This window comes from Cornus florida, unplaced genomic scaffold, assembly GCF_030987335.1.
Source record: "Cornus florida cultivar Cherokee Brave unplaced genomic scaffold, ASM3098733v1 CherokeeBrave_3.0.0_Hap2_Chr02, whole genome shotgun sequence".
Taxonomy (NCBI): domain Eukaryota; kingdom Viridiplantae; phylum Streptophyta; class Magnoliopsida; order Cornales; family Cornaceae; genus Cornus; species Cornus florida.
The window spans coordinates 14787288-14810838 of NW_026775572.1; the positions used below are offsets into that span (position 1 = coordinate 14787288).

At 30.0% G+C, this 23551-nt stretch overlaps 1 protein-coding gene and 1 long non-coding RNA gene across 2 annotated transcripts; one reads left to right on the plus strand and one right to left on the minus strand.

The window, feature by feature from the left end:
• Positions 1 to 218: 218 nt before the first annotated feature.
• On the minus strand, positions 219 to 2903 carry LOC132293804 (uncharacterized). The gene is made up of 2 exons (XR_009477920.1): positions 2588 to 2903; positions 219 to 433 (listed from the first exon to the last, which is right to left on the minus strand). It is a non-coding gene; the product is annotated as an uncharacterized LOC132293804 (long non-coding RNA).
• A 13285-nt stretch (positions 2904 to 16188) lies between these two features.
• LOC132293805 (lysine histidine transporter-like 8) lies at positions 16189 to 18784 on the plus strand. Its single transcript, XM_059791432.1, has 5 exons — positions 16189 to 16684; positions 16968 to 17101; positions 17299 to 17738; positions 17950 to 18081; positions 18193 to 18784. The coding sequence occupies exons 1-5, from the start codon at positions 16425 to 16427 to the stop codon at positions 18709 to 18711; spliced, it is 1485 nt and encodes a 494-aa protein (XP_059647415.1). The 5' UTR covers positions 16189 to 16424; the 3' UTR covers positions 18712 to 18784.
• The last annotated feature ends 4767 nt before the right edge of the window (positions 18785 to 23551 follow it).

The following is a 23551-nucleotide window of genomic DNA, read 5'->3' on the forward strand; positions in this document are numbered from 1 at the left end:
ATTCAATTAAAATGTCATGACCCTCAACCGTAATCTAGGTTGTGAATATAAAACAGAATAAAGAAATGTTTGTATTCAGAAATGTCTGACCGAGCCTTGGAACAATGTCAAAAAAAAAAAAAAAAAAAAAAAAATTTAATAAAACTTTAATGTCCATAGCTGATAATAGAAAAATCACTTGATTCAAAATCATTTTAAATAAAGTTCCCCGTTCACACTTTATCTAAAAATATGAAAGGAGGTTTCATACGTAAAATCCCATAATCCTTTAATTACAATATTTAAACACGATCTGTTTGGAAAAATATTTACAAATATACATACTGGTCTCAAAATATACATTTCCCATTTAGACAAAGATAAATAACCAAATAGAATCCAACATCCATCCATGGCTGTGGAGGAAATCCCTCTACGACCTCTTGTCCATAACCTGAAAAAAATGTATATGTAATAGGAATGAGCAACCATAACTCAGTATGAAATGTCTAACCACCACTCCTTAATACCCTCATGAATCCAAACAAAGAATAGGAATCAGAAAGGGAGTCATGCTAGTCAGGAGGAAAATAATCATCACATAATCATGCTATCACACAAAAACAGTCAACACAGAATAATATAAAGTGCCATATAAGCAGAGTCAAAATCATTCCCCTTAATACAACCTTCTATACAAAGTATCACCTTTCTAATTAGCACAACCATTAGTCTAAAGGTAAACCCTTGTACCGTGAAAGGACTATCCTTCTATTAATACCTAAGGAACCCTTTAGCATTAATGAATTACTGCACCTAGACAAAAAGATAACTACTCATGTCTAATCATAAACACAAACTGAGAATATCCATCTCTATTACTCCATATTTACCACATTCATGCCGGGAGAGAAATAACCACAATATCACATTTTCAAACCAAGGCATGAATGGATATGCCATGCAATGGGTGCAATGTCATGCGATATCGCTCCCCATTTTTCCAAAACCAACCGTCACTTTTCAAACTGTTAATGTAACCCCCTTCGGTAACCCCTCAGCGCCGAGAGAAGAATTGGCTACTGTCCTTGACCCTTGGTACCCCCGCGGCGTCATTTGGAGCCCAGATAGCTCAACTACGCTCGGACGATCTCCCTAGTTTCCTCTTGGTTACATTAACTCCACGAACTGTTGGTACCCCCGCAGCGTTCGGGTTTTCATAAAAACCATTTTATCAAAATTTTTTCTCCCAAAAATCCCTTTCACTTTCATTTCAAAACACTTTCCCCTTTTCTTTCATACCCAATACTATGGATGAATGCACATGCTTCACAATATTATAATACCATATCATTACTCACATCAAAATCCAATTTTATAAACATATTTTGGCAACAAATATATCATGGCAGCAAGCTTCACAATGACATACTATCACAGCCTTCAAGAAATCAACTCAAGTATGTTGTCATCTAATCTATACAACATAGAAGTTATAAGACATAGAAAACATATAGAAATTCTATGGACACGCTTTGACAGCAAATTTATCATGGCAGCATGTTTCAAGGACAATGTATCATTCAGTTCTTTGAACACTATTACAACATCAAACTTATAACAAAACAATCCATAATTGAAGTGAACTAAATATATAATTTCTAGATTGTCAAACAATAACAATACAACCATTGTGATTACTTGAATTTCAGTTTTTAAGCACATAAACATCAACAACATTTTAAGAGCTCAAATTCCATATTTAAAACACATAACGCATCATTTCTGTCTAAGTTATAAAATTTCAGATTTTAATTACACAACATGCTTGTAAAGAAAGCCTAATTTAAGTCATATAATGGTTCAATTTAAAAGATTTAATTCACAAGGAAACAAAGGGTGTGAGGGTTAAAACAACCTCTACTAGTTGTTAACAATTCATACGCAGCTTGTTACCTCCATCTTTGAAAATTCATAATAATTTCAATTATATGTCAAATTGAGTGATTCCAAAGCCTAATGAAAGCTTAAACAATGTACTTTGAAAGTGTCAATTTAGTTTAACAAAATCCCTTCCCAATTGGAACAGTTTTGATCCAAAATTTTGAAATAAATTCTGCCCAGAAAACTGATTTCCAGCCTGTTGCTTCCAACTTTGAAAAATCATAAAAAATTCAATTCTCATCCAAATTAAGTGAATCCAAAGCCCATTGAAAGTTTAAAGACTATATTTTCAAGATAAAATGTTACTTCATCAAAATCCCTTACCATTTATATCAGGTTTGATGAGAAAAATTCGAACAAAATTTGCCCCCAACCCAGAATTTCCAGCAAGAACACTATAACTTCAAAAATTAGTAATAAATTCATTTTTCAACCAATTTAAATGAAACCAAATCTCAATGAAATCTAATTAACTATATTATCATAATATCAAATCATCTCTAAAAGATAAATTACGAATTTACATGAATTGAGCAAAACAGTTGCATGTAATTAAGTTTTAGAAGCACAGAATTTCAGTTTTATTTGTATACACTTTGCAACTCAAAATTTGAAAGAAATTAACTTACTAAAGGCAAAGGAATTGAGGGTTAGACAATCCTACCTCTTTGCAGCTTGAAAACCCAGCTACCAACAATTTAAAGCAATCCAAAGTAAGCTACCAATTTTGCAAAAAGATGAAGAACACCTCTTGAAATTCAACCAACCCTTCCCTTTTCAAATAAGATTTTAAAATCCCAGCAGTGAAGAAATGATTGCAACTTTGCTACCAAAATGAAGCCCAAGACATCAACTACACTTTTCATTCACAAACCGTTCCCAAAATCCCAACACAAAAGCTTCAAACTGTCATGTAAAGAAGACTACTATGAAGGAGAACAAAGGGATGAAAAATGGCATTTTGCAGATTGTGTTTTGTGTCTATCCCATTCAATTGTAATACTATATGTCATCACACACACACACACAATATGTGGCCATGTAAACCCCCATGTGTCAAGCTCACAATTAGTCATATGCAAGACCACGCAAAAATGACCAAAAAGTCCTTTCATTATTTCTAAATGCCAATTATGCCATGTGCCTACTAAAAGTCTACTTTGCCCTATATAAAATAATCAAATACCATATATACCATTTGTAAAACAAAAAGTCCATAATGCCCTTTATGAAATAAACAAATGACATTTAACTAAATTAAACACATTTGCAACTTAAATCATAATTTCCGGTAATAAAATAAAAATGCATGAATATCAAAATGACTAGAAAAATGATAAAAATGCAAGTGCTCACATAAAATTCTTCAACTAAAAAATCGGTAAACCTATAAAAATTTAATAAGTATAAAGAAATCATGGATTTTGATTAGACTATAGATTACAAACAGTGTTCACCGTATTAACCAATACATATACAAATTTCTAAGTTATCTATACCGATTCACAACAGGATCGACCGGTACGCCTTTATTACCTGCGTTACGCTCAGTTATGTTTTTTCCCATACCAGCCACATTAGCTTTTTTATGTTTGCACTTTGCAGACTTGCAGTCTGTTTGCTAGATTAAAAAGACAAAAAAAAAAATATATAAAAAATAAAAAATTGGAAAGCTGAGTATATTGGACAATATGTAGAGCAAACTTTCAACAAAAACAACAATGATTGTCTCTTAGAGTTTACCTTTGATTTGAAAAAAGTGGGTTGCGTGACTGTGTGTGGCTTTATACTTTGTAGTTTGTACACCGAGCATAAGTTTGGAGTCTCTTAGAGTCATCTTTATCAAATTATGTTATAAGAAGTCGCGGTGCATTTTGGGCTGGGTGGCCCTGAGCCCATCCAAAAACTATAGTCAATTTTAGCCCGGTCCAAATTTATTATTATTATTATTAGTATTAGCCCACCCAAAAAATATTAATTCATCCCATTAACAATTTCTGAATCCGTCCTTGATTTTAGTTAACATGTGTGTGTTTGAAAAAAATTTAAGAGTGCGATAATTGATACCGTTACGTAATACCGATACTCATCTAAGTCCGTTACACCCGAATGCGACCGATACCACAACTGAAAACCTTACAAGTGAATAATGCCTAATGCGAGCTGTCGTTTTTGTCTCAATGAGAAGCTTCAACCATAGTAAGCCATTGTTTAAAGACTTTAATGACCTCCTCAACAATCTCTTAGAATATTCACCATACACCCAGTGCAAAGATAGTCCACTCGGCTAATGCCTACGAAAAAGTCATCTCCCAAAAGCACTGATTACATAAGCTAATTTCTGATACATACGGGATTCTCCCGTATATACATGGAATATTTTTATGTGTACATTATACAATACAATAAAAATATTAAATTACACTATACCGTCTTTTTAAGGTTTGAACAAATTACAGGACTATTCAATTTTTATTATTTTAATTTTTCTAAATTCATTTATCATTGTCCGAAAATAACTTTAAGTTTGAAAAGACAATAATGTCCTTGTATTATAATAAGATATTATATTACAAATATTTGTTAATCTAAAGAATACTATAAATGGTGTATATAGGGGTGCACAAAAGAACCGGAACTGTGGAACCGGAACCAGAACCAAAACCGTTTTTTCCGGTTCTCACGGTTTCGGTTCCGGTTCTAATCCCGGTTCTTAATTTCGGAACCGTGAGTGTACAGTTCCGGTTCCGGTTCCAGCCCGTGGGACCTGGTAAGAACCGAAACCATATATATATATATATATATATATATATATATATATAATTATATATTTAATTAGTTATTTTAAACTAAAGGCCTACAAGCAGCCACATGTTTGAAACCTCATCTAACCATCTAAAGATTCTAAATCAATCGCCTCCATCTCTATTCAATCGACTCTGAACTTGCCTTTCTTTCTCAGATCTGAACTTCGCTTCCATCTCTATTCTCTCGACTCTGTACTTGTCTTTCGTTCTCAGATCTGAACTTGCCCCTCTCTCTCTCTCTCTCTAGCAAGTTTAACAGAGAAACCTTCAGGACAGGTTGAAATAATGTTGAATCTTGGCAAATTTGGAACCCAAGGGTCTGTCCATACATTAACACCATCACCTGTACCCACCCTCCATCATAAACCTCTCTTGAGAACCTCTTTGCAACTACACATGCTTTTCCAAGCCCAGCTGGAGCTCTTTTTTACTCTAGCCTCCAAAAAAGAAGTCTCTGAAAAATATTTACCTTTACCTTTCAAAACCCATATATTTCAGATTTGTCGGCATATCATTTCAGATGGTTCAAAAACATCAAAACCCATATCTTTCAGTTCCATCGCTGCTGTTCCAGTTCGGGTTCGCAAGCTTCAGGCGCTCTCAACTCATGGTTAACGGTTCTCATGGAACCGAACTCTACGGTTCGGTTCCGGTTCGATTTTAATCTATATGGTTCCGATTCCGTTTTTTAGGAACCGTTGTGAACGGTTCCGGTTCCGACTGGAACCGTGTGCACCCCTAGGTGTATAACTTGTCCAAATTTAAGAAAATCCTCAAAATGGATTAGGTATGAAAATATAACTTTTGTTTTTTCCGCTAAATAATAAAGCTATAAATTGTTTTTCATATAACATATATCCATGTCTTTATGGGCTTTTTAAAAGATAAAATTTTTGGATACCGCTTACGATGGTAAGTACAACCTAAAAGAGAGTAAAATTTTTAAGCGCAAGAAAGATTGCTTATCCCTTGTTGCAAAAGTGGGTAAGTTACTAGGTTTTAAATTTTTTTATTTTTATTTTTATTAACTACTTAAGGAGGAACCATTAATGGGTTGACCTGGGCTATAGCCCAGGTTCAATTAAAAAAAAAAAAAAATAGTATTACTGTTCATATAAGCCCAGTGCATATGTAATCAATTTGTAGTAGTACTCTTCCTCTTCCTATTAGCCCAACGGTTCATATGTTTATCTGGGCTATATGCTGCTACTATCCTTCTTCAAACTGTTCATGTGTTTATCTTTGAAATTTTCTCCCTTAAGCAAGAGCATAAATTATGTTAATTAGAAACCACAATTCAAAAAGTTTACAACTATTAAAAAGTGAGGAAACATCCAACTTTTCATTCAAATTAGGATATAAACCCATATTCCCTAGAGTAGTCTTATTTTAAAATCTAAGCACCTTTATCAATTAATAGTTGAATGGATGTTCAAAATTCAATTGGATAATTTTTTATTTTATTTTTACACGGAAAATGAATTCCAATGGGTACTTTGATGGTAGATAACAAACATGTTTTTATACTTAATTTTAAGTTGAGATCTAAACTTGGTAAATTAGGTTTCTAAGTCCTCTCAGATTGAGTAAAAAAATGATCAATTTCATTATCTAGTTAATTGAACATGGAAGTAAGACCATTTTGAATACACAATATACCCTTACCATATCTCAATTCTACAAAAAAAAAAAAAAAAAAAAAAAAAAAAAAAAAAAAAAAAAAAATTCTAATATTTTACTACTTTTATTGTGTTCATCTTCAAATTTTATTATCTTTAACCTCTCTTACTTTGCAAACCTGGCTTTGCCCCTGTAACTACTCTACTTTGAAATAATCAATACTTCATGACTTTTCCCGCTTTTGAAACCGAGCATTATAAGTAAGTTCTCTTTTTTGAAAAACTCTTTTATATATATTCGGTTTGGTTGGTACTTTTTAAATAAATGTTAATGACAGTAAATTTCATGATAGAATAATTTTTTTTTTATTTAAAAAAACATTATTTTAAATTTAGAGTACTGCATGAATAATTTTAATTATTTAAGTTTGATTTGACATATTTATTATTAGATTTGACAATAATATTCATTATTAAATTGATATATTTTATTTAGCGAATGTGATTGTTTTATTAAATATAAAATTATTATGAGTATCAAATATTGAGGGCAAAAATGTAATTTGAACAACTTTCAGACTTTAGATTTTGTATTTAATAAACAATTTTAATGAATTCAACACTTAAAATTAAAACATTATAAAATAAATTTTCAAATTAATACATTGAATATTTAAAATTTCAATGCCTAAAATTTAATGTTTAAAATTTTCCATACTTAATTTTCAATTTTAGCAAATTCGGTTATCTTATAGGAGATTGAGAAAGACCCTCTCTATGGTCACGGAGAGAAACGTTATCGGCCGTTAAAAAATAAATAAATAAATAAAAATAATTGATCCATTTTTAATTTTAGTACACAACTTTGTATGGACCACATCACCCATATATGCTGGGCTGCATCACCATCTCGTTTTCATGGAAGGGAAATATTGTCCAGCACTACTAAATTGGGTTGGTTTAGGGAAACTAGTCAACTTTGGATGCAACAACCATCATATGTGATCCAACTCCAACCGGGATCACTTCTCATGGACTCGTGGAGAATGATTCTGATTTAGTTAAGAGCCTATTAGAAGTCGAAAGCGCTTTGGCTGGATCTTCACGGACAGAAAAATATTATAGTCAGTTTGGTAATGATCGAGTGCCTAGGACACTCCTCCAATTGATTTGACATGGGATTATTGATTGGGATAAAAATCTGGAAACGTGTTTTTGTTATTTTTAAAAATTGACAAAGAGTCCTTATTTATTCTTTATTGTTTTTTAATTTTTTTTTAATCAACTTAAAAAACACGATATTTCATTTAAGAGTGTCTAGGCTTTGTTGAACGTTAGACACATGGAAACAGCCTCGGACATGATTAGAACTGTACTAAAATTAAAATATTTTATTTTTTTGTTAGACAACTTTCTGGACACTTTCGTGGGATAGTTTTGTAATTTTATTTTATATATATATATATATATTTGGAAGAATGGAATTCAATAAAATTTAAATTATATTATGAATTAATTAAAAAATAATATATATTAAAAAAATAAAAATAACAAGCATTTAGCTCTGAACTTTAAATTAGTGATTTTATTCATGATTTGTATAGATGAAATGAACAAAAACTATTAAGTTTTATATATAATAATATATTAAATTATTATTTTTTGACATATTCATATCGTATTTATATTTATTTATTTATTTATTTTTTTAAAAATATCGCATTCATGTTCCGTGTCTATATCCATACTTCCTTGCTTTTTTTAAAAATCAATCACCTTCTAATTCAAAACTATTTAATAATTTCTCCATCTTTTAGCCTTTTAATAAAGGGTTCAATAATGCATCTCAATTGGTAAGGAATGTCAGCAAAAGAGCATTCCACTTTCATAATTTATATACTTTTTTTTGAATGCTGCTTTAGTTGTTTTGTCACTTCCGTCTTACTTTCGAGTCACTGTTGATGTTCCCTTCCGCCTAATTTAAGAGAAAAAGAATATTAAATTATTATTTTAATGACAAAAAAAAAATTGATAAAATTATTATAGAGTCCTGGATCACTTTGAAATCGTCCAATCAAAACCTTTTAACTTAAAAAAATAATAATAATAAAATAAAATTATAAGAATTGAACAGAGGGAACCAAGAAAAAAAAAATAATAAAAAAAAATAAGGAAAGAAAGAATTTAATATATTATTGTAAAGAAATCTGAACTTGAATTGGAATTAGATTAAGATTAGATTACAAAGTGAATAATGCCTGATTTGGCATCCTTAAACTTAATGCCGAGTGCGAGTGCTGTCCTTTCTGTCTCTATCAGAAGCTTCGACCATTAGCCACTGTTCAATTACTTTAATGGCGTCAAAAAAAAACAATATCTTAGAATATAATTGATCGTATTAATATTAAAAATAAAAAAAAATCATATTATCTTGACAATTTGAACATCATGTTTCAATTTTAATTCTTGTATAATATGATCCTCATAATATCATTGAAATTGCGAAATGTTGTGTGCCAAATAATATTATGCTATGACAAAAAGATTATACTGACAAGTGATGGGCCATCTGTGTGAGAAACCTATGGCATCTTTATAAGGTATATACCGTATATTACATTTACGTGTGAGCATAATGTCGGTTTTTTCGTCTTGATTGGATCTTTTTCTTTTTGATTTGATCTTGTGTGGAGTGTGTGGGTGTCGAAACGCCTTGTGGTTATAGTTTTAAAACAGTTGTCGTAATAATGGTCAGATTTTTGGGTCTCTCCTATTTGTTATATTCTCTCATAATAGTTTGTTTACAGAGTTTTGGACTCTATTTCCTCTACAAATTTGAAGTTCGTTCCTCATTTTATTTGTTTTGTTTCAAGATTTGTATGTCTTTTTTGACTTAACTTTATACTTCTGTATTGTCGCTTTGGCTCGGCCTTTGAGCCTTTGGAATGACCAAAAAAAAAAATAATAATAATAATGATAATAAGATTGTGAGGTAATGAAGGACCAGAAAGTATGAGAGTGAAACGGACATAAACAATAAGAATATATAATGACATATTGTGAAAATTTAAGTGGGTATTTTTAAGATTTTGTCTTTTTAAGATAAATAAGAAAATGATAATAATCAAGGTGCGAAAGTAGGATTCCTCGCTGGATAGTGACAGTATAGTCTTTGATTTTTTCTGTCAACTACTATAGGTGTTGATTGGAGAAATTTTACAATATTTTCAGAGGTGTCTTTTTCAAACTCGTATGCTGACATATAATATACCCATTTTTTTTATTTTTGGTAAAAAGAATTATTTTTGTTTGTCAAAAAACATCGTCCATTCATTTCTGCTTAGAAGTGAGTGCCGAGTGGTACCAAACCAATGTGACATAAGGTTCTAGGGAATTCAACTTTCAACTTTATAAATACTGAGTACTTTATTTTATTGAATTCATCTATTGGTTTGTATTTCTGATAGATAATTAATAATTTAAAAATCACTTAAGACATAATTATCTACACTGACAGCGTGTGAAAAGAAGAAAAGAAAATCAATGTGATAAAAAGAATGATTCTTGGCAAAAACAGAAGATGAGAAATGAATCTCCTAGAAAGATGATGATTCTTGATCAAACAGAAGCACTGAATTGATTCTGAAAAACAGTTTAAAAGAAGGGTATACGTGATATGATTGTGTTTGCGAACCATTTAATAATTTCTTAGGTAGAAATTTGCTTTACTTTAAGTCAATAGTGTTACTTTACATCAAGTCCATGTCTATGAGTAGTGGTGGGCATGAGAAGCGTGAAAGCAAAAGTTGAAACAAACAGCTTCTGTCGATTGTTTAGGCCCAGTAAAAAATGGGCCGAGACGGCCCACATAATTATTTCTCTTTAAAAACTGCTGATTTCATGAGATCTTGTCATTGCCATTTTCAGATCGGTGATGTGATGCATCGGTGAGTTGTATCACCAAGAGGTGATTATGCAACTTATATTAAAATAGCGCCACCAACATAAATTATTTGTGAAAAATGATATTATTATCTATTCTAGTGTATCGATTACATAAATGTTTTGATGTTAAAATAAATATTTTTTAAAAAAAAATTGTTATTTTTAAAAGTCTTTTTATTCAAAAATCAACATTACTCATTGTTTAAGAGTGATTTACCGTGTAAGTTGGTCTCAATTACAACGCGTTTGCAGTTGATAATAACTTATAACTTAATGTAGCAAAATAACAATTTGCAATTTGCAATTTGCAAAAGCTAAAGGTCAATAATAGCATACGATGTAGAGACAATGTCTAGGGTCATAGAAGTTTGGAACTTTAAGTCAAAGGATATGCTTTTCCGCAACTTAGGTAACATGTTCATGGAAAATTATTATTACAGTATATAATTTAAGATTTATATGATCTGAATAAATTATAACACACACACACACACATAATTGGCCTTGGAACTATGTAAAAATATTTAGACGGCCATGGAAAAGGGACTGCAAGCACAGGAGACCAGTCAGAAGCTTCTTTCCTCATCTAAAGTTGATAGCTTCCATTGATGACCACAAGGTCCACGTGATTAACCCTCTCAGCTTCCACACCTAATTCAGGGCCCAGCTTGTGATATCAATATTTTTTTGACTAATGTCGAAAGATCAGCAAGTTTTTCCTTAGACCAGATTAAGTGTTTCAACTTTCAAGTATCGCTACACGTGAAAAAAGAGGGAGGGGGGCGGAAATCACCTTATTTTTTTTAATATATTCTTTATGAGCTTTTATTTAGTTAGTAATTTAATTATTAGATACAAACTTACCCTCTGATATATATTTTTTTTTTTAATATATAATTTAATATAAAAATGCAGCAAACAATGCCTGAGATGTTCCTTGTTATTTATTTATTTTATTTTATTACTATTCTCTTATAATTTGACACGTTTCTCACTTTTTCTTACCTGTGAAGGCAAGTTTGGGTTCTCAGTCAATTAATCCTCCATTTTGCAGTTGACAACATTAACTTAATGGTGCTTGCATCTTAAATTATGGTAGGTCTAAGGAGGTAGGGAATTTGAACACAAATTGTAAGACATCGACGACATAATACATCAAATCTTATTAATAGGTCTAATAAATTCTACATATACAACATATAAATTAGACAATAATTTTATAACTCAACATTCTAGAATTACACCTTTCAAATTTCAATAAATAGCTATTATCAATATAGAATTAAAATAAAATAATAATGGTAATAAATAAGACAATAAAATAATTAGGGAGACAATATTTACACTTTAATCTTAAAAGGAAATGATACTTTTAACCATAACTTTATAATTAAATTACTATTTTTCTCAAATACTACAACTGCCCTCCCCTCTCTCTAATATTTAATTTTTTTGGTCTCTCGCGTTTTTTAACCTCCGTCTTGAGAAAAAGTATTAAATACCCCGAAGGTATGGTATCCCAAGGCAATGGTAGCCCTTGAATCATGAATGTGGTAGTGGGCCCCATCATTCAAGGGTTGGAATGACTCAAGTATCATGTTTTTTTTTTTTTTTTTTTTCTTTTTTTTTTTTTAAGAATTAAATTGGGATGCTTTGAATATTGAATTTCACCTAGTTGATGATAAAAGACCTATATAATTTGTCATAAATTATTTTATTTTTTATGCTTAATAAATAATATCTTTAAAAAAAAAAACTATAATAGAAGAAGAAAATAAGGTAAAAAAAAGTTAAAGTTTAAATAAATAAAAAAATAGTTATGGTATTATAAAGGGTTAATTACGTTCACACCCCCTAAGGTTTGCTTTATTGACAGACAGATGAAAGTTAGTCTCTTTTTGAACAATGACACCCCCTCAAGTTTGGTAAAGTTAACAAAGACTCCCCAGTCACATATGACACATAATAAAATGACCTAAATGCCCTTTGAATTGTCAACACCTACATTTAATTTGTTAAATGACTTGAATGCCCTTGCTTTGGCTTCATCTTTGTCAAGTTCCAGAGTGTATTGTCAGGTAAAAAAAAAAAAATGTACGGAGTAGATTACAGTTTGGTCAAAATTAGGCTTCAATTCAGCCATTTACCAAGCGTATCGATCCGATTGGGTTGGTTTGATACATAATGTCACTATTCGTGCTATTTTAGTGGTAGGCTGGTGGTGGTGGGAGAGAGGGGGAAGAGAAGGGTGGGTGGTTGTATATAATTGTGGGTGGAGAAAGACAGAAGCGGTGGCAGATATCGTGGAGAACCCATCAAACCCCATCATCTTCGCTTCATCAAACCCTATCATCGTTGCCGGTAACTTCATCGGGGTGGTTGACTTCATCACATTGAAGTGCTTCACTGTATGCAGCTATTTTGCTATGTTCTAGATTACCAAATTAAATTGGGTAATTTCTATGTATATAGTGTGTGTGTGTGTATATATCCATGCTCTGAATTACCAATACCCATGCTAAACCCAAATCCCTGAATTTGGGAATCTTGGGTTTGATTGATTTATTTTGGATGAAAATACATCATCAAAGATTATTTTATTTTTGCTGCTTATAGCCAATAAATCCAATTTATGGGCAATTTGAATAGCTGGTCTAGAAGCAAAAGCCACAGTAAAATATTTGAGTTTCAAGTGGGTTTAATTGCTGTGAATCTGATGGTGTTTTTTTTTATTATTTTTTTTTATCTTTGTTTATATACATATATATATATATATATATATATATATATATATATATATATGAAACAGGTTTTTTCCCACATATATATACATATATATATAGAGAGATATGAGATGTGGGAGTGTGAAGTGGTGGTGACGGGGCTATGAAGTGGTGGTGGCGGGACTGTTAAGTGGTTGTGGTGTTTGATTTATTAGTCTAAAAATAGTTGGTTCCGTCTATTAGGATATGTGTGCCCTAGCATAGCAAATTCTAATTTTGGATTGTAAAAGTCATGGTTTCTTATTTGGATATTATTATTAAAGAATTATACAATTGGTGAATGGAATGTATTATTTTTCGATTCTTTATGGAATTGATGGTGTCTGCTTGATTACAAAATATATTTATATATGTATGTAATGACAATTAATACTATGATATAAATTAGTAATCATAAATGGTTTAAAGTCGGTAATTATGGATGGACATTTAATTAGTTAAGACTTAAACCGAGTCCACGATAGATTGAGATATATTGCGAGAGCTGTCGTATGCAATTGCTCTCTATCACAGTCATGGCTTTTGACTCTCAAGCATGAGAGAAGTATAGACTCTTTTATTAATTAATAATTACTTTGATTTGTTCGGCAGATACCTCGGGATCCTTAGATCGACACTTTGGGTAATTATGTAATTAATAATTAGAGGTCTATATTCTCAATATTTGCATCAGTACTATTTGTATTTATTTTGTTTTGATTATGGTTGATCACAAATTAAATTCGAAGGCCTTCGTATGTTTTAAACAAATGTTTTCTATATATATTTATTATTATTATTTTTTGTCAAATAAATATTTTATTGTGATCGAGTCGGAAATAATCAAAGGTAACAAAATAATTATATTAATTATGTTGTCGGATTGATGGCTTTAATTATCCGATAAATAATTAAGCATAGAGGGGTCAAAGTGCAACATTGACTTAGAGGTTATTTACTATTTAATTGGAGTGCAATTAATTTCTTTTAGTGGAGTAGAAATTAATTTATGAATTAATTGAATTGGGTCCATGGTTTAATGGACCGGACCAATTATTAATTTATAGGAGCCAAGAAAATAGTAAGCCCAAAAGGATTCTCACCAATAGCCCAAGTTGATATTGGAGTCATATTAGGATTGAGAAAGTTGAATTAGAGATGGAGAATGATTTATTGTTTCCTTATTCTTATTTTTATTTTGCCTATATATACATGAGTTCATGTATATTTTAGGTGTGACTTGGAGAACAAGAAAAAGGAATACACTTTCTCTTTCTAGATTTTAGGGTTTTGTTTTCTCTTCTAAAGGAGGCTACCACCAGCCTAGATTCCAAGGTCATTCATCAAGGCATATTGGTGATTCCTAAAGGGAAGATAATAATCGAACGGAAGGAGAAATGATCTTGCTAAAGGGATCTACAATAAGTGAGAACATTCACTTTAGAGGAAAGTTCAAAAGGTTTACTCAGACCTTTGATGTAAGTATTCAATCTGTTTATTGAATTATGCATCATCTTTTATTTATCTTTGCATAAAACTTGTCTCTGTGTGATGAATCAAGATCCGTGATTTTAAATCCCTCAAAAGTTTTAAAAACTTGCACGTTTCCCAACACCGTGTGTAAAAGGGTGACAATGGTGGAAGTGGTGGTGGTGGGTTTCTCACGAAAGTGAAAAGGGTAGATGTGAGAGTTGCAGATTTCTGGGTTTGTAAGAGAGAAACATGCGGTAATAATGTTAAAGGGTAATTTTGTCATTTTAATATTTTAGATTAAAACTTAATATTTTATTGAAGGGTAATTTTGTCCTTTTCCATCTTCTAAGGGCCTGTTTGAGTTAAATTTCTGACAAGGGGTGTGAGTGTTCAAAAAGAGCCCAACTTTCATCTACCTATCAATAGAACAAACCTCAGGGGGTGTGAGTGTAATTAACCCTATTATAAAATAGGACAATACTTACCTACTCATCGTGAGTTGATCTCTACTGACCGTTGATGTGCTCCAATCACAAATGTATTATCTGTTATTTCAAAATTAAGAAATTACTCTACTGACCGCTGATGTGCTCCAATCACAAATGTACATATTGTCTGTTATTTCCAAATTTGGAAATTAATAAATAAAGAAAATAATTTTTTTTGAAATAAATTCAATCACTCTATGTGTTTTCCTTATTTATTATTTTAATTTTGTAATTACAAACACTGTGTACATTTATAATTGGGTTATCTACAAATAAATAAGTATTGTCCTATATAATAATGGGTGAAGTATTAATGAGCTCATGTCTTTCTAGTCATTTTCTTTTTCTTTTTTTTTAAAGTAAGGACTGTGGATAAAATTGGTGTGGAAATATTGCCAATGCCTCCCTAATAATTGGAGTATCTTTTCTCTGTTTATTGCTTTTCCTTCCCTCCCTTCTCATAGAGTGAAAAGATTCTTCCCAATTTTTTTTTATCAACTGTCTTCACCTATATATATATATATATATATATATATATATATATATGCTCCATATAAATGGTAATATACATTATACACACTTTAAAGTAGTCCAGTGTAAGGTGGCTTGCTCTTAAATTATAATTTTTTTAATTGAAATAAAATTATAAAACTGAGTGTTAGTTAATTTGTGTGATAAAAATGCCTCATATAATTTGTGAGGTAAAGAAAGAGCAGTGAGGTGATATTATAATAAAAGTTTAGGCATGGAATTCAGGGGTTCTAATGTATCTTTTTAATTTGTTATTTTTCAGTTATATATGTCTAAAATATTACTATTATTCTACTGAAATTATTAAAAAAAATTATTATTGCCTCAAATAATTTTCTAGATCCGGTTGTGAAATAGTATAAATAAGTCAAGGATGCACCGATATTAGTTTGGAGGACCCTCCCATTGAAATAGCATTTACGTTTGGACATTCTCCATTTTCAAGGATTTCAGAATCAAAGTCTATGGTTGGCTTTAATTGACGATCACTTCATACATACATACATACATATATATATCTATATATATATATATATATATATATATATATATATATATGACGTCATCGTACTTACGTCACTGATTACACCTCATAGGATACTATCACCTACGTAGTATATAATAGGTAGGTGTATGTGGGATGTATGACTAGTATGCCCATTAACAAATGCCCTTTTATAGCCAACAATTACGTTCATTCATCCAGCACATTGCTTGCATACCAGTATACATCTCTACCACTATATACAAATTATATATAGTCATAGATATATATATATATATATATATATATATATATATAATTAATTAATAGTAATATATACTACTAGTAGGCGGAGGAGGAGGTGGAAGAAGGTGGTCTCAAAGCGGCTAGCCATGGAACCAAAAATTCACCACCAAACCTCCGTCGAAGGCGTACAACTGCAAGTCATTACTGTGGACATAGCAAGCCCTAAAGGTGAGGCTGAAGGCTCACACCATCACCACACACAGACACAGCCCATCCCACAGGACGCTTGGCTTCCCATCACATCGTCCCGAAAAGGCAACACCTGTAACTCCGCATTCCATCTTCTCTCTTCAGGGATTGGAATTCATGCTCTTGCACTTCCAATTGCGTTCACTGCCCTTGGATGGTAAATCACCTAATTTCTATACCCTTTTTATATGATATTGAATTAAATTATAACTTAGCACACACTCAAACACACACGAGTATGAATTAAACCATGGTTTCGTTACTGATTGAAGTGATGGATAAAACAGAGGAAAACAGAACAATTGATGAAATTATGTTGCTAACATAGAAACGAAGTATTATTTGGTAGCCCTTTTGAACTTGAACTGATTAAATTGTATATAATAAAGCTTACTTCACATGTTCATTGACTTGTTGGGTCAACTTCTATATGGTGTCAGGTTTTGGGGTATTCTATTATTGTCTCTGGCATTTCTATGGCAGCTTTATACTACTTGGCTTCTTGTGAATCTTCATGAATCAGATACTGGAATTCGTTACAGCAGATTCCTCCACCTATCAATAACAGCCTTTGGTAAGTATGTGTATAATTTATATACATTTATATGTATGTATTAATGTGTAAAGTTGTTCCATTATGACCTGAACCCGATCATGTGTACATTTGACTTTCCAATGTCAAGAGTGGAGTAGCACTTTATACATGTATATATGCGCGTACGTACAAGTGGAGCTAAAGAAGATGATATGATGATGTGTGGATGATTTCAGGTTTAAAATTGGGCAAGTTGCTAGCTATATTTCCAGTCATGTATCTATCGGGAGGTACATGTGTCATCCTGATTATCATCGGGGGAGGGACCATGGAGAGTTTCTATCAAATAGTGTGTGGGGATGAGCTCACTTGCAATTCCAAGACATTGAGCGGAGCAGAGTGGTTCCTGGTTTTTGTATGCTTGGCCATTGCTGTGGCTATGTTTTTTCCCAACTTGAATTCGCTAGCTGGGATTTCAGTGATTGGTGCAGTAACAGCTATAGTTTATTGCACACTGATGTGGGTTATGCCAATTGTAAATGGTAGGCCTGATGGCATATCTTATGATCCATCTAAGACAGCCACAACTGACATGGGTAGGATTCGAGGTGTACTGAATGCCATAGGGATCATTGCTCTTTCTTTCAGAGGTCACAATCTTGTGCTTGAAATACAGGTAAATCATTCAATCATGAGTCATTTGAGTCCAAATTTTGGTTATTTTGAAGTTGTTTAGGAGTCTGCCATACATGTGAGTGATCCTGGCCGTCCACTGCTGTACAACATAGTGCTGTTGATCTGGCCTATTGTTCAGACCAATGCCCTGGTCTAACCTTAGGTGTCCCGACATGGGTTACCTCTAATTGCTACTAATTATATTGATGCAGGGAACACTGCCTTCAAGTCCAAAACATTCATCAGTTAAGCCAATGTGGAGAGGCGTGAAAATGTCATATCTGCTGATTTCCTTGTGTATGTTTCCCCTTGCAATAGGTGGATACTGGGCTTATGGTAACGGGGTAAGCAACACTTGCTTTGATTTGATTTTCCTTTAGCTTCAAAGATTTCTCTCATAGACTTGCAAAATGATCTCGAGCAATTAACGATGTGGCTTGGACTTAAAATGACAGATAGCTGCAAATGGAGGGAAGTTGGGCCAGAAAGCTGTGAATGCAGGGATATTAAGCGCGTACTTGAAATTCCATAAACACAACACGTCAAAGTTTGTGATGGGCTTAATACATGTAATAGTATTCATTAATTGTGTAAGTTTGTACCAAATCTATGCAATGCCAGTCTTCGACAACTTGCAGCGCATATACGTCACCAAGAAAAACAAGCCGTGTCCAAAATGGCTCCGCTCAGGGTTCAAAGTCTTCTTTGGGGGAGTGACATTCTTCATCTCCGTGACTTTCCCATTCTTGTCAAGCCTGACACCTATCATTGGAGGGATCGCACTGCCTTTAACCTTTGTTTACCCATGTTTCATGTGGATGGCGATCAACAAACCCCGTCCACATGGTGCAATGTGGTGCCTAAACTTAGGGCTTGGTTGTTTAGGCGTGACGTTAAGTGTCTTGATAGTTGCTGGAGGTGTGTGGAATGTGGTGAACAGAGGTTTAGATGCCAATTTCTTCAACCCTTACTAAGTAAGGGCATATATCATAGAGAACAATGTATGAAAGTTGTTGAATAGTACTAACTCATTTTTCCCCATTATCATATTTGAGGTTACTTTGAATCTACTTCACTCAATTTGGACAATGCCCCCCACCAAATCAGTTCTGTTAGAGGAAATTAGATCACGAATCTGCTGAATTTATGCATTTATCAGTTTGTATTAATCAAAAGATATATAACTAACCAGAGAAGTTAATACTCACCAAAGAAAAAGAAAATAATAATCAAAGTTTAGCTTTTTCTGACTTTGAAGAACTACAATTTGGTACTGCGAAGAACAGTCGATAGGTGCAGTGATTTTTTATTTTAATTTAAATGCTAAGACAAAGTTCAAAAGTTGTGTGGAAATCTGGTTTTAAGTAGATCATATGTCAACAATGCACTAACTCAGTGCTACACATGATCTTTAAATTGGATGTGGTAGCATGAGCTTGTCTCCTACAAGTGGATGACTTAATTGCAGCAATCTTCCAAAGTTGGATGATGAAAGATCTCACTTTTTCTTCACTGCTTCTTTCCTTCTTCACTAAGGTTTCTTCTTCACTAAAAAACTATAAATATTTGACTAATATAAGAACTAAAATAATTGTATTTTGGAAGTAATGTATGAAAATTTTATCCATCAACTTTATAAAGAAAAAAAATTACATATTACATACATCTTACGTAAGTAAAAAAGAATAATTTTAAGAAGTTGAAAAGAAAAAAGAAGAAAAAGGATAGAAAAATGATTTTAAGTAGGAAAGAAAAAAGAAGAAGAAGAAGGAAAGAAAATTGAGAACTTTGAAAAGAAAAAAATTAGGGTTTAATTAAAAAAGGGAAATTTAAACTTTTTTTTTATTATAAAGAAATCAAAAGAATTTAAAGAGAAAAAGGAAAAATTTTAAGAGATAACTTTAGAAATTACAAATTTTAGGGAGGACATTATATTGAAATTTTCATATATATATATATATATATATATATACACACAAATAAATTGAATATTAACTAAATATTATATTGGTCAGGTCAGGGCAGGGGACATGTCTCTGGGCACACTGGCTCCGCCCAAGTCCCAAGGTAAAAGATAATTCGAATTTCTGTAAATACAAACTACTTTTTTTTAAGGAAATCAAAAGAATTTAAAGAATAAAAGAAAATTTTTAATAGATAACTTTAGAAATTACAAATTTTAGGGAGGACATTATATTGAAATTTTCATACATATCTATACTATTATTAAATGTGTTTCAGTGTTTCAGTATTTCGTATTTATTTATTAATTGATATAAATTCTATAAAACTCAAAATTACCTAATAAAATTTAAATTAATTCAAATTAATAAAATATAAAAAAAGTTTAATTCAAATTATAAAGTCCCACATTGGTTTTAAGTAAAAAGAATTATATGAAAATCACTTATAAAATTATTGAGTTAAAGAAATAATAATCACACCATCTCAGCTTTTTGGCTAAGATCAAGTGTAATACTAAATTTTTTTGGGTTGACCTTTTGGTTAACCTTTCTTAATCTTTTGGCTAAGATCAAGTGTAGTATTACTTTCTCTGCCTTTGTGCTATAAAACTCAAAATTACCTAATAAAATTTAAATTAATTAAAATTATCAAAATTTAAAAAGAGTTTAATTCAAATTACAAAGTCCCATACTGGTTTTAAGTAAAAAGGATTACATGAAAACCTTTTATAAAACTATAGAGCTAAAGAAATAATAATCACACCTTCTCGGCCTTTTGGATAAGATCAAATGTAGTACTAAATTTTTTTGGGTCGACCTTTTGGCTAACCTTTATTGGTCTTTTGGCTAAGATCAAGTGTAATACTACTTTCTCGACCTTTGTGCAAAGAGTTTCAATTTATTCTATAAAACTCAAAATTACCAAATAAAATTAAAATTAATTCAAATTAACAAAATATAAAAAGAATTTAATTCAAATTATAAAGTCCCACATTAATTTTAAGTAAAAAGGATTACATGAAAGCCTCTTATAAAACTATAGAGTTAAAGAAATAATAATCACACCTTCTCAGCTTTTTGGCTAAGATCAAGTGTAGTACTAAATTTTTTTGGGTCGATCTTTTGACTAACCTTTTTTGATCTTTTGGCTAAAATCAAGTGTAGTACTACTTTCTCGGCCTTTGTATAGTATTTATTTATTAATTGATATAAATTCTATAAAACTCAAAATTATTTAATAAAATTCAAAGTAATTCAAATTAACAAAATATAAAAGAGTTTAATTCACAATAAAGAGCTCTCATTAATTATTATATCCCACTATATAAATTCTATAAAACTCAAAATTACCTAATAAAATTAAAATTAATTCAAATTAACAAAATATAAAAAGCGTTTAATTCAAATTATAAAGTCTCACATTCGTTTTAAGTAAAAAGGATTACATGAAAGCCTCTTATAAAATTATAAAGCTAAAGCAATAATAATCACATCTTCTTAGCCTTTTGGCTAAGATCAAGTGTAGTATTAAATTTTATAGTATACTACTACTCACACAAAATATAATAAATTCAAATTATACTATACTACTCACACAAAATATAATAACAGTAATTACTTAATAAAATTCAAATTAACAAATTATATTATACTACTCTCATTAATTATTACAGTATTTCAGTATTTATTTATTAATTGATATAAATTCTATAAAATTCAAAATTACCTAATAAAATTAAAATTAATTCGAATTAACAAAATATAAAAAGAGTTTAATTCAAATTACAAAGTCCCACATTCGTTTTAAGTATAAAGGATTGCATGAAAGTCTCTTATAAAACTATAGAGTTAAAATAATAATAATCACACTTTTTTGGCCTTTTGGCTAAGATCAAGTGTAGTACTAAATTTTTTTGGGTCGGCCTTTTGGCTAACCTTTCTTGGTTTTTTGGCTAAGATCAAGTGTAATACTACTTTCTCGGCCTTTCAGAAATTGAGAATTATAGAAATCCATAATTTCAGAGTAAAATAGAGTTTCAGTATTTATTTATTTATATAAAAAAATATTTATTAATTGATATAAAAAGATTTTTTATCTATACTATTATTAGATGTGCAAAGTGTTTCAATATTTAAGTATTTATCTATTCATATAAAAAATATTTATTAATTGATATGAAAAGTGTTTTTATATATATATATAAAAAATAAAAAAAAACTCTATAAAACAATAAAATCTACATAATAAAATTTAAATTAACCTATTTATCTATTTACTTTTATGAATTTTTAAATAAAAGAAAATTAATTAGACAACAATTATTAATATAAAAAATATTCATTAATTGATATATAAAATAGAATAATTTTTCTAAAACTCTACCACAAATTAGCTTTTATTATGAGTTTCTTAATAAAATTAAATCTAATTAAATTAGGATATATTTAAAGAAAATAAAATAGTTTGTATAAAAGGCTATCATAAATTACCTATTTTATTTTCAATAAAACTTATCACACTAAGCAAAGATATATTTAAAGAGTTTCTATAAAACTCTAACACAAATTACCTATTTATCTATTTATTGTGAGTTTTTTTTAATAAAAGGATATCTAATTAGACAAGTATTATTAATATAAAAAATTATTTATTAATTGATATAAAAAGAGGTTGAAAAGAGTTTCTATAAAACTCTAACACAAATTACCTATTTATCTATTTATTATGAATTTTTTTTAACAATAGTAAATCTAATTAGACAAGAATTATTAAAAGAAAAAATATTTATTAATTGAAATAAAAAGAATTTTTAAAAGAGTTTATATTAAACTCACAAATTACCTATTTATTTATTTATTATAAGTTTTTTAATAGAAGAAAATCTAATTAGACAAGAATTATTAATATAAAAAATAAAATAATTTTTCTAAAATTCTATCTCAAATTACCTTTTATTATAAGTTTTTTTAATAAAACCTAATCTAATTTGACAAGAATTATTAAAATATTTATTAATCCATATAAAAAGAGTTTTAAAAATATTTTCTATAAAACTCTAACACATATTACCTATTTATCTAATTATTATGAATTTTTTTAATAAAAAAATAAAATTAAAAAATAATATATTTAAAGAAAATAAAAAATTTCTATAAAACCTATCACAAATAAGCTAACTCTAAAATCTACCTAATAAAATTCAAATTAACCTATTTATCTATTTATTATTATGCATTTTTTAATAAAAGAAAATCTAATTAGACAAGAATTATTTATATAAAAAATATTTATTAATTGATATATAAAATAAATTCATTTTTCTAAAACTCTACCACAAATTAGCTTTTATTACGAGTTTCTTACTAAAATAAAATAAAATTAGAGAAGGATATATTTAAAGAAAATAAAATAATTTCTATAAAATTCTATCACAAATTATCTATTTTTTTAAAAAACGCTACCACAAATTAGCTTTTATTATGAGTTTTTCATAAAAGGAAATCTAATTAGATAAATATTATGAATATAGAAAATTATTTATTAATTAATATAAAAAGAGGTTTTCAAATAAATATCTAATACAAATTACCTATTTATCTATTTACTATAAGTTTTTAAATCAAAAGAAATCTAATTAGACTAGAATTATTAGTATAAAAAATATTTATTAATTGATATAAAATGAGTTTTTAACAGAGTTTGTATTAAACTCTAACACAAATTAGCTATTTATTTATTTATTATAAAATATTTTTTAATGGATAAAAAGAGTGAAATTCAGAGGGGCATAGACGCAGAATTACAAAAGCTCAGTTAAAGAGTTTCAGTATTTATTTATTTATATATAAA

Coding starts and splice junctions, on each gene's coding strand:
- LOC132293805 (XM_059791432.1), top strand. CDS start 16,425: ATGGAACCAAAAATTCACCACCAAACCTCCGTCGAAGGCGTACAACTG. Junction 17,102..17,298: donor CCTATCAATAACAGCCTTTG/GTAAGTATGTGT, acceptor GGATGATTTCAG/GTTTAAAATTGGGCAAGTTG. Junction 17,739..17,949: donor ATCTTGTGCTTGAAATACAG/GTAAATCATTCA, acceptor ATATTGATGCAG/GGAACACTGCCTTCAAGTCC.